The following is a 15,980-nucleotide window of genomic DNA, read 5'->3' as shown; positions in this document are numbered from 1 at the left end:
TTTAATATATATATATATATATATATATATATATATATATTATAAGAGACAATATGATGCCAACAAAATTTTAGTAAAAATGAAAAAAATACTATTACTAATAATCACATGAAGTAAGTCAGTAACATTCAATAGATCAACAATTTCAAAATAGGCCGATCCAATTATATTACTTGCCACATAATACTTTAGGGCAGTGGTTTCAAATGGTGTTTCCATGAAAACTGAATTTTTCCACAGTACCCTGGGGTTCTGTGGAAAAGCTATTGATTGATTATTATCTATCTAAACATTAATTTTAATTCTTTTATGCCAAAATTAGGCTGATTTTTTCAGATTAAGTAATACTAAAGTGGTCACCACTAATTGTCAGATCACAACTTATTTTTTATTCTCAATATTTGTTGTTATATGCAGGGTAGCATTATATGTTTGCAAGAATGAGGCTTGGAAGAAAATTCAGGCAGTCATGAGTAAATTTTAGGTTTAAACAAATTCGTACAAAATTTTTATTGTTTAGAAAGTGTGTCAATTTGAAAATTTTTCCTTGTTTTAAAAACATTATATGTTAATTTGTGTATTTATTAGTTTGAATTCCTTTAGTTTATGAGAGAGACCTTACATTTAATTTAATAAATTATTATTATTTCAATACACTTTGATTTCTATTATTTTTAACATATAAGCTCGTTTATTCACATATTGTGCAAAATTAAATAAATTTTTTTCTTACATAAACTTTACTTTCAAAAACATTTTGAAAAAAAGTTATTGTACTCAGGAAATAAAAGGCTAATATTTTGGATTATGAATAAAATATTTCCTGATAAGTAAACTAATTATAATTTATAAAGAATATAAATGTTTGTTTAAATAAATTAATAATCCTTTCAATCAATCAATTCAAGGGTTTAAATTAATTACTATCAACATTTAGTACAGTTATTAGAATAAATAAATCTATGAATTATATTATTTTATTATGTTACAATAGTTTTAGTGACTCTACATTCTAGTCTATGTAGTTCAGCATCAATCAAAAGAATAGTCTTAAATTTCGTCCTTATTCATACAAAACTGAAAAATATAAAAAAAAAACTACTTTTTTGTAATCACATGCTTTGAGAAAAAGAAGTATTAAAATGAAAATTGATTTAACATACTATAATGAATAAAATGAATGTCGAGTGTTTTTTAAGATTTTTATTTTCAATTGTTTTTATTCTCAATTTTTATTCAATTATGTTTCTGTACTTTTATTTTCAATTATTAAAAAATTAACTGATTGATAAAATTGTAACTTAGCACATTTTTATTTATAAATAGGTTATTTAATATTAATCCATAGCCATATTATTCATTCCTATGTCAATACAGTTCCTGTGTCAATACAGTTCTTGTCCATACAGTTCCTGTGTCAATACATTTCTTGCAATTAGTATTAACTTTATACTTTTTTCCAACTTGTTTTTACAATGATTATGTCCATTTTGCAATGATTTAAATAATATTTGGATTAAAAACAAACTTGTTATGCATAGTAGTTAGGCTCTACCTTTGCAAGTAGAAAATAAATTTGTATATTCAGCCATAACAGTGGTGTTTCATATTTAGCGACTTTTTGCTCGGCTTTATACTTTTTTTCAGCATTGTATTTAGGCAGTTCCCCTCAATCACACTGATGTTAAGTTTGTGTTTTAGGCAGTTGTAAATACAAGCCTGATTTCTTCACAGCCATATTATTCATTCCTGTGTCAATACATTTCTTGACCTTTATCTGAATTTCAACCTGCACACTCATGATCTGCAACAATAAATGAACTAGCACTCCTTAAATATGTGCTTGTAACGAAAAAAATTAAAAGAATTTTTTTTCTGAGTCACAGAAAAAATCATCACGAAAAATTTTTATTAATATTCTAACTTAACTTTCCAAAAATATTTTGAAAAAGTTACTGTATCTAAAACATAAACAAATAAAACACTATAAATTTTGGAAGAGGCGCGAGNAAAAAACTGTGTTCTGGAGAAACATTAAACTGAGTATTTTCTGTCTCCCTGAGTATGTTGCAAATCATATCCCAATATTTTTATTCAACCACTAGGGAGACAAACGCTCCATTGTCTAAATCACCACAGTTTGCACCTATTAATTAGCAGATTTGAGGACAATTCCAAAAACCACAAAGATAAGTCTTGTTATGTGGAAATCAAATCAATCGATTAAAAGTTAAGTCCTGCATTTATTTTATTGCTCATTGTGCATTTTTATTTCATTTATGTATATCATTTTCATTTATGCTTCAAATAAATAAAATTTTCTTTAAAATATAAACTGACTCCATATTACGAATTTACAAAAAATAAAGTTATCATAGAAATGAATTTTACCCTCCAAAAAAAATAATAGTAGAAAAAAGAACTATTCATATAACATAAATCAAACTTCTTAACAAAAAATAATTGATAAAAAGCTAAGTGATAGACGATATAAATTGAGCATTAAAATACTTGTATACAAGTTTGTCAATAAGATAGATATTATAAAGTCACGGCCTTTAACATTTTTAGAAATTTCTAAGACATACATGAAACGAAAACTATTTTATTAAAAATATTGGTTAATAGTAAAACATAACAGGAAGATATAAGTAACTTACAGGAAGACCTTTCTCTCCAGTACATATACAAGGTTGCTGAACACATCCTTTACAAGCCTAAATAAAAATAAGAATTTAAAAATTAAAAAATAAACACATTCAGTAACATGTTTAATAATAAAAACAGTTATATTGCTAAAGAGTTTCTTTCTAATGAGTTAATACTCACTTCATTTCTTACTTCCCGTATTAACTTATTTGGTGAAATATATTGTGTATACTAGCATTACAGTAATGTATAAGCTGGTATACACAAAAGAAAAAGAATGTAGGTGGATACATATCATAAATTTCAAACTTAAACCCCTTAACTTATAAAGTTCCTTTTGACAAATGTTGGAAATTTTTTGATCCATCACGTATTCATAACGGACAAGGAAAAAAATCAGCTAAAAAACAGCCAAATTATTGTTTTAACTGAGTTCCAGATCTAATATCTGAAAGAGGATTGGGAAGGGAATTTTTTCATATTAAGGAACACATAACTATTAAGATGTCACAACTATCACCACATATATCACACAAGTATCTAGAAAGTTTTCATCTGTTTTACTTAACTGTTTGCAAAACATGCTGAAAAAGCAGGTTTCTTAATTTTATTTTATTGGATAAAAATATAGGTGACGGAGAAAAAATCCTGCACAAATTTCCCCTTAAAGTTAAGTGTACAGAAAATAATTAAAGCAGTTGCACATATTGTAGGGCTATGATAAAATTTAAGTATGTATATATGTACTATAAAAACAGTATTTTTTTATCATGCAAAAATTATTAAATGTTATTCTTCACTTTTATTTCAAAGAATAAAAGACTTCACATTATTAGATTGATTGCTAATCTAATGAAAAAAAGGAAATTTAAGAAAAACAATTTAAAAAGTATAAAGTTAAGGTAATTTAATTGTAATTTGAATGAAATTTGACACAAAGAATGTCTTAATTCAACACATTTGAATTTGTGGTTATCACCTCATCATTCAAATTATAAGAAAAGCAAAACTTCTTAGAAATATATCATTTCATGCCAATTTATTATTCCTTGAAAAAAGAAAAACCAAGACAAATATAAATATTCTCTTCTTTTTTTTTGTTACATAATTTGATAGAAATAAATTAGGGAAAGAGAGCTGCACACATACATGAAGAAAAAAAAAGCTTTAACTTAAATGTATATAATATTTTAGAATGTAGTATAGAATTAAAAATCAAATAGTTAAAAACAATATTCTCTTTTTAAACCTTATAACTGATTTGCTGTCCAGTAAACTGAACTCAAGGTTCATTCTTCATGCCATTTCATTTCTATTTAAATTTACTACCACAATTTCGTCTGAATATAAGGATGCTTTTTACTTATTTCTGTCTATAAAAATGTCATATTTTAAGAGTTTAAAAGCTACTAATTTTATAAACTTAATAAGATATTTATCAGTATATTAATATTAATTCTTTTACTCGATTGAAGCAAAAAATATATATATAAACAGTGAATTACTTTTGACCATTCTGCTACATTTGTAATAACTATTAATTTTATAAAAATTATATAAATTTATAATTAAGTGAATAAATAAAGTTTTGTAGAAAAATCTTATAAAGATTTAATAACTTCAAAAACATTTAATTGAATGCGATTCATTAATAATGCAATTTATGAAAAAAACTGATATGAAAAATTATTTAAAAATTTTTTTTCTCAATAAGTCAGATTCTTTAAAATTTGATTTCTAAGGAACTATTTCACCAATTTTACTGAAATTTTGCATTTTGCCATGTAAAATTATATTCCTTAAGATGATGCAAAAAAATTTATATCATACAATTAAAAATTTTTTAGACTATTATTAAATAAAAATTAAGTTATTTTTTGCATGGAATCATCTTTGGATAAACGAATTTTATAATTGTGTGCAAAAATTTTTCAATTCTCTTAAAAAGCTTTTGAGACATAGCGGAATAAGCAAATAGTAAATTTAACATTAAGGGTTCCAAACTTTGGAGTGCACCAAACCTTGGGGAATACTTTGGATCATATTTTGAAGATCAGAAATCTGAATCCGTCGAAAAAGAGATATGTTTATTGAGAGAAAGTACACTTTTATGTCTTATTTCGTAACTAAAAATATGATCTGCACTTATGATTTAGCATAGGTGACCCTTTGAGGCATTAAGATTGAGTCTTAGAATGTTGTAAAGATTCGATCATTACATCAAAAGTTATTCAGGGTGGTTAGTCAGTTTCAGCATACTGTACACCTATACATAATTAAAAATATAATTTATAAAGATGACATAAAAAAATGAAATCAAATTATTATTCTAATTTGTCTTGGAAAAAATGCAATGTTTAAAAACACAAAATGTCTACACATTTAACTTTTAAGAAAACAAACTTGATAAAATAATTTTCTATTTACACTTATTGTCAAATTATTTTAGTTTACTAATGCTATTGTTTATTGAAAATAAAAAATACATAGCAATAAGACATAGAAATAAAGGATTCTTTTAGTTTATTAAAGTTTAAACAAATTTTTAGTAGTTGTAGTTCATCTAACTTCGCACTAGAGCTGCACAATGGGCTATCGGCGACGGTCTGGGAAACATTCCTGAGGATGATTCCGAAGACATGCCATCACAATTTTGATCCTCTGCAGATGGGATGGCACCCCCGCTTCCGTAGCCCGACGACCTGCACGTTAAGTCGAGCACTATATGGTAGAGCAGTTTAACGAGGACCAATACCGCACACCCTCGGTCTCTAGGCAGACTGATCCAAGTGGTCACCCACCCGCACACTGACTGCAGCCAGTGATGCTTGACATCAGTGATCTGCTGAGAACAGTGTCTTAACAATCAGTCCACTGCGGGACTAAACAAGATTTAAAACTTCACATTTATTTTTTTTGAATTAAACACTAGTAAGATAATTAGATGTGTAATAAAGCCTCAGAATAAATAGATATAAAAAATAAATATTATTAATAAAATAAATATTATTTATAAATGCCAATAATTAGGATCATATGCTTTGTCCAAAGTCTTGCAAAGATAAAAAATACTAAAGAGTGATTAGCTTTTCCCTTAAATTCTATATTTAAATCATAAATGCGATTCATACAGTTTAATATAACATGGAAACACTTATAGCTAAGACAAATGTAGGTAAATAAGATAACATTAAAAAAACAATTCATATAAAATTCAACAATTATTTATTAAGTTTTTACAATACATAAAGTAAGACAAATTAAACGATAACACCATTCAAGAAGTTTTTTAAAAAATATTTGATTTTCCAAAGAATGCATATATAAACATTAATCGTTATCTTCAACTTCGATATCAGTAAGTTCATGAAAGTGTACTTGAAACAAGATTTTTTAATTCTTTAACAGTATTTTGATTGATTTCTTTTAGAGATAAGCCAAACAGTACAGTTTTGTGAAAATATGTCTCCGCTAAAGTCAAAGCTACTGCTTGGATTTCAGGTTCATCACGACCAAATATTACTTTAGCATCGTAAGTCACATTTTCAGGAGAGGGTAAATCGGACGTTCGATAATCAACTTGAACCATAGTACCCATTTTACCACAATCTGAGATAATAACTAAATATTTATCTCGAAATTCGGTGATACAGATTTCAGTATTTTTTTCACTCACAAGTCCTTTACCTTGACGGGTTGAAATTTTCCACTCATTTATTTCGCCCATTTTAACACAGTAACAACAGTGTTTTCCGGCAGTAGAAATGGATTGTTTTAATAAGATTTAGCTTTTCTATTTTTGAAGATTCGAATTTTAGAGCTCAAAAACGTCTGCGGCATGACAAAACAAAAACAAAGTCTGAAGATACAGTTAAAGATAAGGATTGAATATAGGCCTAGAAGCACAAAAATTATATGCTGCAGTTTGTTTCACACTAAAATGTTCTTATGACGTCTTGATAATCGGGCCAATCGGAAGGCGGGGTTTACGGCGTCGTTTACAAGAGACAGAAACAAAAAAAACGAGAGGACATTTTTGAAAAAAATTTTATTTTTTGATGGGGTGCTCTTAAGGCCAACTAATCCTGCATGAAACCACACATAATTTATAACGTAAAGTGTCTTAAAAAACTGTAGTTTTAGGCAACGCAAACCAAGAAACATATTTATTTAAAATTTTATTTATTGTTGCACATGCAAATGCAGGTTTGAGTACTTGTTTCCGACATTTTTATTTTTAATTAGAAACAAAGAAATGTTCAAGCTGACAAGTTAACAAACTATATTTATAAGAATTAATATAAATCAAAAATGTTAAATGTCTTTTTTTTAAATCGATAATTGTAGTAGTATGCTGGCGTTCAATGTGTTTCACTGTTCTCTATGCTATTAAACGCTTGTTAATATTGGTTAATTAATATCTAACACATTGGTTAACATTTTAGTAATAACAATGGCGGTGACAATGCGTTGACACTTAAAACTTTATTTTGAAAAATAAATAATAAACTTACTATATTCCAATTACTCAATACTGTCCATTCAGTTTAATATAGAACTTTAATTTCGTAAATTTATTCTGTCATTTTACTTTTTTAAACTTCATTTTAAATTCATTAACTTTAATTTTTTTTAAACTTGATAGTTCTTTTTTGAATTTAAGTAAATGTGTCCTGATAATTCAATTAGAACATTCGTCCCGCAGTGGACTGATCGCTAAGACGCGGTTCCCAGTAAATCACCGAAGTCAAGCATCACTGGCTGCGGTCAGTGCGCGGATGGGTGACCACTTGGATCAGTCTGCGTAGGAACCGAGGGTGTGTGGTATTGGCCTCGTTAAACTGTCCTACCGTAAAGTGCTCGACTTCGCGTGAAGGTCGCCGGGCTATCTAAGAGGGGGTGCCATCCCCTCTGCAGAGGATCAAAATTGTGATGGTATGTCTTCGGATCATCCTCAGGGATGTTTCCCAGACCGTCGCCAATAGCCCATTGTGCAAATCTAGTGCTTCATTTTACATCATTAGAGCTATGTATTCATTATTTCACTAGAAAATTATTTTTTGAAAGTTGTAAATATTTTATTACTAAGCCCGCATTTTGATGACATTTGCATTTTTTTGCATTTTTTGCATTTTTGGACATTTTTTGTCCTTTAGAGCATTTTTTTTAGATTTATAGGACATTTTTCATTAAATTTGTTGGCTTATTTTGCATTTTAAAACATTTTTTAAATTTTTTGTTAGTTTTTTCCAATTCTTCTTATTTTTTTTATCATTTTTTATTATTACACTGGCTTCCAAACAGTGAAGAAAATCTCTAGGATATTAACAGGTGAAGCTACATCTTTTCAAATTGAAGAAGAATTGACAGTAAGTGAGAAGGGGTGCCACTCGAAAAAAATTTCAAGACTGAACTTTTTTTTTGACCAAATAATACTGTCTAGCGTTATTTACCAAACTTTTAGAAATTTATAGCTCACTAACACCAAAATTTACGTTTCCTTGGTATTAGCCTGTGTATTAAATCAATCATTTAATTATTTTTTCAAATTTTTTTTTTCATTTATGTTCTTTTAACAAGCAAAACAAAAATAACAGCTAACCTTGTATATTTTTTAACAACTACTANTATATATATATAATATTCAAACATTATAATATTACACCGGATAATAATAATTTATGTTTAATAATTGAATAACTTCATTTACATCATTAGAGCTACGTATTCATTATTTCACTAGAAAATTATTTTTTGAAAGTTGTAAATATTTATTACTGTCATTCGTAGCACTGGTGGGTGATGATTGCTAAAGGGACACATTTTGCATCAAAGTTGTTAAGCAATTGTTTCATAAAATTATTTTTTTAAACCATTGTGTGCACTTCCTGTTGTTAGTTTTATTAAGTAATATCATAACTTTAAATAGAGTTTGAAAATCACGCCTATAATTCAAGGTTAAAATGCAGACCAATAAAGTATATATTCTCGCTTTCTTTTTATTCTTTTATTAGCATAACTTGTTACGTAATGAATAAATTTGTTGACCATATTCGTAATCGAAAAAAAGAAATTTAAAAAGTCCTTCCTTTTTTCTAAACATGAAACAATTTTATTTCCACTATCACGTTTCTTTATATAGTTTATATAGTTATTAGATTCAAAATTAGAAGGCTACGGAGTTGAACATTGGTAGTCTTAAACTCAAGACTATGGTCGGATGTTCAACGACGGTTATAAATTAAAATAGAAATTTAAGACTACATAAATTTATGTCATTTCTGTGTTGGAGAAAGTAGATTAGAAAGTATCCTGATTTTTTTACAACTAATAAAAAACTTAGTTAACATAGAAAAAAAAATTTTTCGAAGAGGTAATTTACTTTATATTATATTTTCGAAATTTAATTTGGTAATTACATAAAAATATTGCAGCATTATACTCTTTGTAGGAGAAAATTAAATTTCTTATTTCAATAACTTAACAAAAACATAATTAATATTGGAAAAGGAATTTTGTATATTGTTTACTTCCTATTATTTTACCGAAATTTAATTTGGTAAAGTGAAGCACTACCTCAATAGCACGTTTTTGTTCAAGGGGGTCATAGAGTTGAAAGTTCAACAATTTCACAACCAATGACGTGAGGGTGGCAATTGGGCAACTATTGCGCACCTACTGCCTTTACTTCTCGGACTAGCAGATACACAATCTGAAGCAGCTTTCGTCGGGAATAAAACCCAGGTCTTCAGAATTTCACATTTTAAGGCCTTTATAATTGTCTGATTATGATTCTCAATTTAATTCTCCATTTAATTTCGTGAAAATTAATTCGACAGTTTTTTAACACATGAACAAAGATGTAATTAACATTAAAAAAATAAGTTTTGTAAAGAGATAGTTTCTTTTTATATTTTAACACTATAAAATTTGGTACTAAATCAAAATATGAGATTTCGATATTATTTGTGAACGTGAATTAAACTCTTTTTCCTAAAAATATATTATCCAATTATTTAATTTATTTCATATTATATTATCGAAGTAAATTTTGATATTATATGAAGTTCTTCGGCTTTATTAATGAATTTGAACTTTAACTCCTTTTTTCTTATTAACTAAACAAATATACATGTATTATTATTAAAAGATAACTATATTATTTATTAAATATTTTTAATTTCATTTCATTTTAATGAAATACAATTTGGCATTACATAAAAATATGTAAAATTTTAGTAATATGTAAGATTTAAAAATATATAGTTTAGATTTTCCTTTTTTTAAATAACTGAACAAAGAATGGTTGAATTCATATAGTTATTTAACTTGTTTGTTTGAACTCTAATAACTGGAGCATTAAAATCGAAGACAGAAAATGAAATTAATATTTATTTACCGGAAATATGATGCAACTGATGAAATAAGCTGGATAACTAAATCTTGGTCACGCTTATCAAAACAAGTAAAAGGCTCTAAGATAGCAAATAAAAAATTTCAATTAACCCTCCCATAACCATCATTCAACGTTAGCAATTATTTTAAAATGACACAATTCTACTTTTTTTAATTTTTTTAAAGAGCTTTATTTTCAGAAGTGTGTAAAAAAGAGAAGAAAAAAGTGATTTCGCAAAATTCTGCTTACTAGTGGTTTGTTTACTATAATTTGAAGTGTGATTCTTAGCGGATGTTGTTGACAAACAAGTGTGAGAGCGAAAAATTGCCGGAACATTCATTTAAGCTAAATCTACCATAGAAATTGCTTTTTTTTAAAATTCTCTACGATGCTTAATTAAGGAATGCTGTAGGCGGCATTAAGTTAACAACTTTGTTTTGATACAGGTTTTTTTTTAATGCTGGTATTATTTATCAAAATTATAATAAAGTTTATCTTTTTTAAGAGTGCTTAACTTAACAAATTGAAACTCCATAAAAACATGGTAGGATGAATACACTTTCATTTATCTGAAAAAAATCCTTCGTATTCATATCGTCCAACAAAAAATAATAATAGATAAATATTATATAAATATCGAAACATCAAATAAAAAGCACAATTAATGACTTATTTAAATTATACAAAGAGAAAAATTTTGGTAAAATTACCGTACAGTTGAGCAATGAATTAAAAAAAGCCGTTTAAAAGAATTAAAAAAAACATAATTCTGGTTAATAAAGATAAAATATACTTATTTAAACCATTCATTTGGTTCATATGGCAGCGTTTTACCGTAAATTCGAATTTTCAAAATGATAGTTCATATTACCACACATTTAGAAAAAATAACAAAACTGAAAAGTAAATTTTACAGAATAAATGGTTTTTATGCATTGCTCTAAAACATCGTGATAAAATTATCAAATTTTACCACATTTCCTAAATTTTTTCACGTATCATAGAACCATACTTCATCGTTAATTTCACCAAAATCATAATCAAAACGCTTCGGTAAAATTTACCAAGCTTCTTGGAGTTCGCATGTATCCAGAAACGCAGTAAATTTAACCATATTCAGGTAGTTTTGATTATAATTTTTTTTTCTCGGTGTAAAATCATTTTCAAAAGGTTTTTTAATTTCTTTTTTAATAGAAATTCTAGAATGCTGAGATAGCGTTTTTACAGTATGAAGTAGGCTATATATTATAACTCTAAAACCTACACCATTTTGGATTTTTTATTATTTTGGAGAATTGAGAGAGAGAAAAAAAAGTTACTCTTTCTGAGAGATAAATTATGCTCATTCAATCTTTTGTGACAACACCCAAAAAGCTAATTTCAATAATGTAATGGCAATACCTAACGAATATTGGTCGCTTAAAATGCAGTAAGTAATTACATGTCACATTTAGACAATAACTATAATTTTAACAATAATAATAATAATTTCTGAAATAATTTGCACTTTACTCTTACTTAGTAAGCTAAAGTTTGTTGATTCATTCACTTACATTTAATTTTTATAATAAAACAGTGTTTTTTTTTAACGTTTTTATTATAGAGGTATCTATGAAATTCTTTAAGCATTATTTGCTTTATTACACGTTGGAAACTGGAATATTGTATTTGTTTAATTAAAAAGTGATTATATTAAGTTATACGATTTTACTATGATTAGAATTACTAAAGTTAATACACTTTAAAAAATTTTAGTGTTTAAGTGTGTGTCTTGGTGTTGATTTAAGCTAAATACATTTATAAGTACGAAACTGTATTTATTGTGTAAAAGATTACATAAAATTCTCTGGATAACAAATGTTTGAAAGAATTAGGACGAATATATTAATATAAATGTGTTTGTTTTTTAAACCAAATGTTTTTACAATCGAGTCATAAATTAATTCTAATGTGATTGAAAATGTGTACTGTACGTAAACAAAGTATCAAGAAACGAATAAATAAATAAATAAAACTCTAACAGTGAAAAAGTGAATAAAAAAAAATGTGACTACATGCACTGCAAAAACTTTTAGTTTACCTAAACACCAAAAAATTGTGGCAGCTTTTCACAATTTTTTTTCTAGCGTAGAAATTAAATTAATATTTCTGTATTTATAAATTCTTCTAGCATTGCGATCTGCGGCAAGCAAAATAATATTTGAACTTTGAAAAGCATGAAATTGGTCTGGCGTTAACGATACGCTAAAATTATCAGAAAGTGACTGGTATCAATAATATTTTTTTAGTTCATAAAAAAGGCTATTACCTTTCAAGATTAACGGATACTGTCAAAACAGCAATTTAGTTTGTATTAAAACCAGCAAGAAAATAAGCGTGAAAACACGATTGAACGATAATTTAGGATGCGTGAAGATTTCTTTTCAGGCTTTAAACGCTACTGTACAAGAACAATTGTTTTCAGACTGTAATCTCTTGGGATGGCAATGACAGAAACAGTGATTAAATTCTAATTCACCAAAAACAATATGTTATGTAGAATGAAATTTCGAGGGTGAGGTCAATATACTACGATACGAGACTAATTTAAATGATAATTGAGAGAAGGGCTGGATTTTAGGGCCGGATCTATCTACTACGAAATATTCAAACCAGTTATGCGTCTGTCTTGATATTTTTGTTTTAGCTATTTATTTCGATAAAGTGCTGAAATCAAGAAAAATGTCTGCGTTATTTATCATTTATTTTTCTATTTAATTCCTTTAAACTGCTTAAATTTGTAAATTATCTTTGGAATGTGTTTGCTTCTTATTCAAAGCTAAGCAGGCTAAATGGGATTAAGCTATGTTATTAAAAACTTTGTTAGAAAGTTCCATCTATTGCATTATAACCCATGAATTATCCGGCTTATATTCTTGAGTTTTTTCTTTTATCTAAAAAAATAAATTTTTTCCTTCAGAAAATGTAAATATTTTAAATTTATTTAACTGTTGTAGCGTTTGTAAAAGTGAACTAAGGAAACATTTTTCCAAATACTTATTATTCTACTCACTTTCAGAAACGTATTTGCAGTGGTAAATCCTAAATTTGTGCATTTACTTTAATTTGTGTACTCTTTTAATATGCACGCTTTTTCACTGCTTCCCCACATTCAAACTAATAACAACAAAATCAAAGATAAAAATAACTTAGGCATTGTTTAATAAGAAAAGAAATCAAAATAATTAATGCAATTAGAAACTACACTCCAAAATCACGTAGATCCAAAATGGCGAAGCTTGAATAGTGAAGACAAAGAAAACTGTTTTAAGAAAGTAAGTAAAAATACTAATTTCGAAATTTAAAGTTTATTTACTGTCAATTTCAATACTTCTCAAATGACAATTTTGATCCTTCTTAAAATTCTGCAACCATTTTCACATAAAAATAGTTACGTCACTAACGTTAATTTTCAAAGATGAAATATACATAAAAAAAAAAAACTTTCATTAAAATAAAAAGAAAGAGTGGCAGAAATGACATTGGAATGAAAAGAAGAAAAAAATTATCTCACTTCTGCCTGTCGTATTTTTATGATTCTTTTGATATCAGATGCTTTTTACGTGACTTTTTGCTCGTTCTCGGAACATCTTCAGAAACAAAAGTCATTCCAAGAATGAAATTCATGCCTCCTATCCCCCCCCTTTCATTGAAATCAATTAATTAAAAATGACACAAGCAGACATGAGTTCTAGGAGTTAATATTTATTAAAGTAAAGAAATTCTACTAAACCACAAAATTTGTAAGAAGAAAAAAATCCAGTTAAAATTTAAAATTGTTAAAAATTAGATCCGAGCAATCAGAATTCATGTAACCAAGAGCTGAAAAAGATCATTTTCCTACTAGTACGGGTGTTTTCAAGATGATCATGATATCAACTGGATTATTTCGTTATGTCATGCTTCTTGATAATCAAATAATTAAATTAATTAATAAATCGTTAATTTAGATTTAAAAAAACTATAAATATTATAGATCAAAATTTGAAACAAATAAACGATGGAAAAAAAACATTTAGAAAATTAGTTAAACTAAATTAAATGAATAAGCCCAAAAGCAGGTTATCTTTTTTAGAAATCCACTGTAAATAGCCAATTTTCGAACTTATTCAACTATATAATTTATCAACCAAATGCAAGATACTAGCTAAATTTACATAATTATTGCACAATTGCTAAATTAACATTAATTATTTTAAGAACTTTAAATAATTAATTATAAAAATTTTATCAAGAAACTATTATCACCTTTTTTAAATAGAAATAATATGCAAATTCGTGTTTTAATGTTAAGCGAAGTAAATGCAGACGGTATATCGAGTTGACTTTTCAGAGGCATATAAATTAAAAGAAGTAAAATGGGTTTTTAGGAAAGAATATGGAATTTAAGATATATAACTTGTTTAAATTGTGTAGGCGTACATTATTCGTTTTTTAAAATCAAATTTTGAAAATTCAAATCTTGTATTTTATTAAACAATGTCTACATATTCTCTTACTCATAAGAAATTTATTTTGTTTAAAATGGTTATTTAGTTCAATTGCATCTAAATTGATCAATCAATTTTCTTCGATGTAAATTATAGTTACCTTTATGAAATAGTATTTGATTGTATAGTTATAGAATTAAATTAGAATAACAAATTGAATTTGCTAACATCTAATAATTTTAAGGATTTTTTAAGTTTTGCATTAGCGTTATAAAAGTTGTAATAAAAGCGCTAACTTGATTTTAAAAAAAAACTCTTAATATTTGTAAGTTCGCAAATATTTTATAGTCAAAAGTTATATAGTATGAAAATTGGTAATTGCAATGCATACATCTAAAATGTTTCAAATTTAATACATACGAACTTTTTAAAAAGATACGTTTGTTTACTAAGCATATATTATGAATTCTTTACAATTATAAATGGTACTTGCTTTAGCAGAAATCCCTGTAGCAATAAAAATTATGGCAAAATCCAAATATGAAGAGATCTTAATGGCCCTTTCTTATCTTTTACATTTTTTTCAATTGCTTACGTTTGTATTTTTGAGTAAGGCTTAAAATACAATAAAAGTAGGCTTTCATATTTTTTTATAAGAAATATGTAAAAATTGCGTTTCTGATTTTGAACAACATATATACTACTACTACAAAATAAATCGTAAGCTAGAAAGTATTTGAATTCCTTTACGACAAATAAATAATTTTTACTTACACAATTTAAACAAGTTATAAATCTTAAATTCCGTATTCTTCCTCAAAAATCCATTTTACTTCTTTTAAGAATCCGGCAGAATAAGAAAAAGTACTTCCCCCCAGGCCAACATAAAAAGTATCCCAGGTTTGCATACTGCGATAGTATATATACTAAAGAATATGCATATGTACTAAAACGAAATATAAGACGAGAGTATGAAGATCATATCTGTGGAAGTATTTTCTTACTTAGCTTTAGAAGAAAGTCAGAAAGGGTCATTTTATAAGATACACTGGACCATGAAGGGAGGTTCTCGCGACCACATGCAATCATGGTCCTGATGAGGTCAATATGCCTTATCGAATTAAAAATAAATCAATTTTAAAATGAGAAAAAAATTGGAAAAAAAAAACAATACTTACAAAATTTTTCACTTTTAACTTACATATATGAGATACTTTTTGGGAGACAAATTATTCTTCATCAATGTATAGTAAGTTGGGAAAATTTTGAAAAATCGTTTAATATATATTTCAAACGATTATATTTCATATATATTTACGACAAAAAATTTAAACTCAGAAAGGAAATTCTAAAAACCGTTTGCTTAAAATGAGAACTGATATATAAAACTTAAAAATTATTTTTTGTTACCTTAAAAATTAATTATGAAAATTTTATCAAAAATATTTTATCACCTTCTTTAAATA

At 26.7% G+C, this 15,980-nt stretch overlaps 1 protein-coding gene across 1 annotated transcript in view; it reads right to left on the bottom strand.

Annotated features, from left to right (window-relative positions):
- LOC107442286 (collagen alpha-1(IV) chain) overlaps window positions 1–15,980 on the bottom strand; it is an 80,590-nt gene that overhangs the window by 46,965 nt on the left and 17,645 nt on the right. The window contains exon 2 of the mRNA XM_071177543.1: window positions 2,661–2,717. Coding sequence (XP_071033644.1) covers window positions 2,661–2,717 — 57 coding nt within the window. The remainder of the gene's footprint in view (window positions 1–2,660; window positions 2,718–15,980) is intronic.

Source organism: Parasteatoda tepidariorum, chromosome 2, assembly GCF_043381705.1.
Source record: "Parasteatoda tepidariorum isolate YZ-2023 chromosome 2, CAS_Ptep_4.0, whole genome shotgun sequence".
NCBI lineage: Eukaryota > Metazoa > Arthropoda > Arachnida > Araneae > Theridiidae > Parasteatoda > Parasteatoda tepidariorum.
Note: the sequence above shows the minus strand (reverse complement) of the source record. Positions and strands in the feature narration are given on the sequence as shown.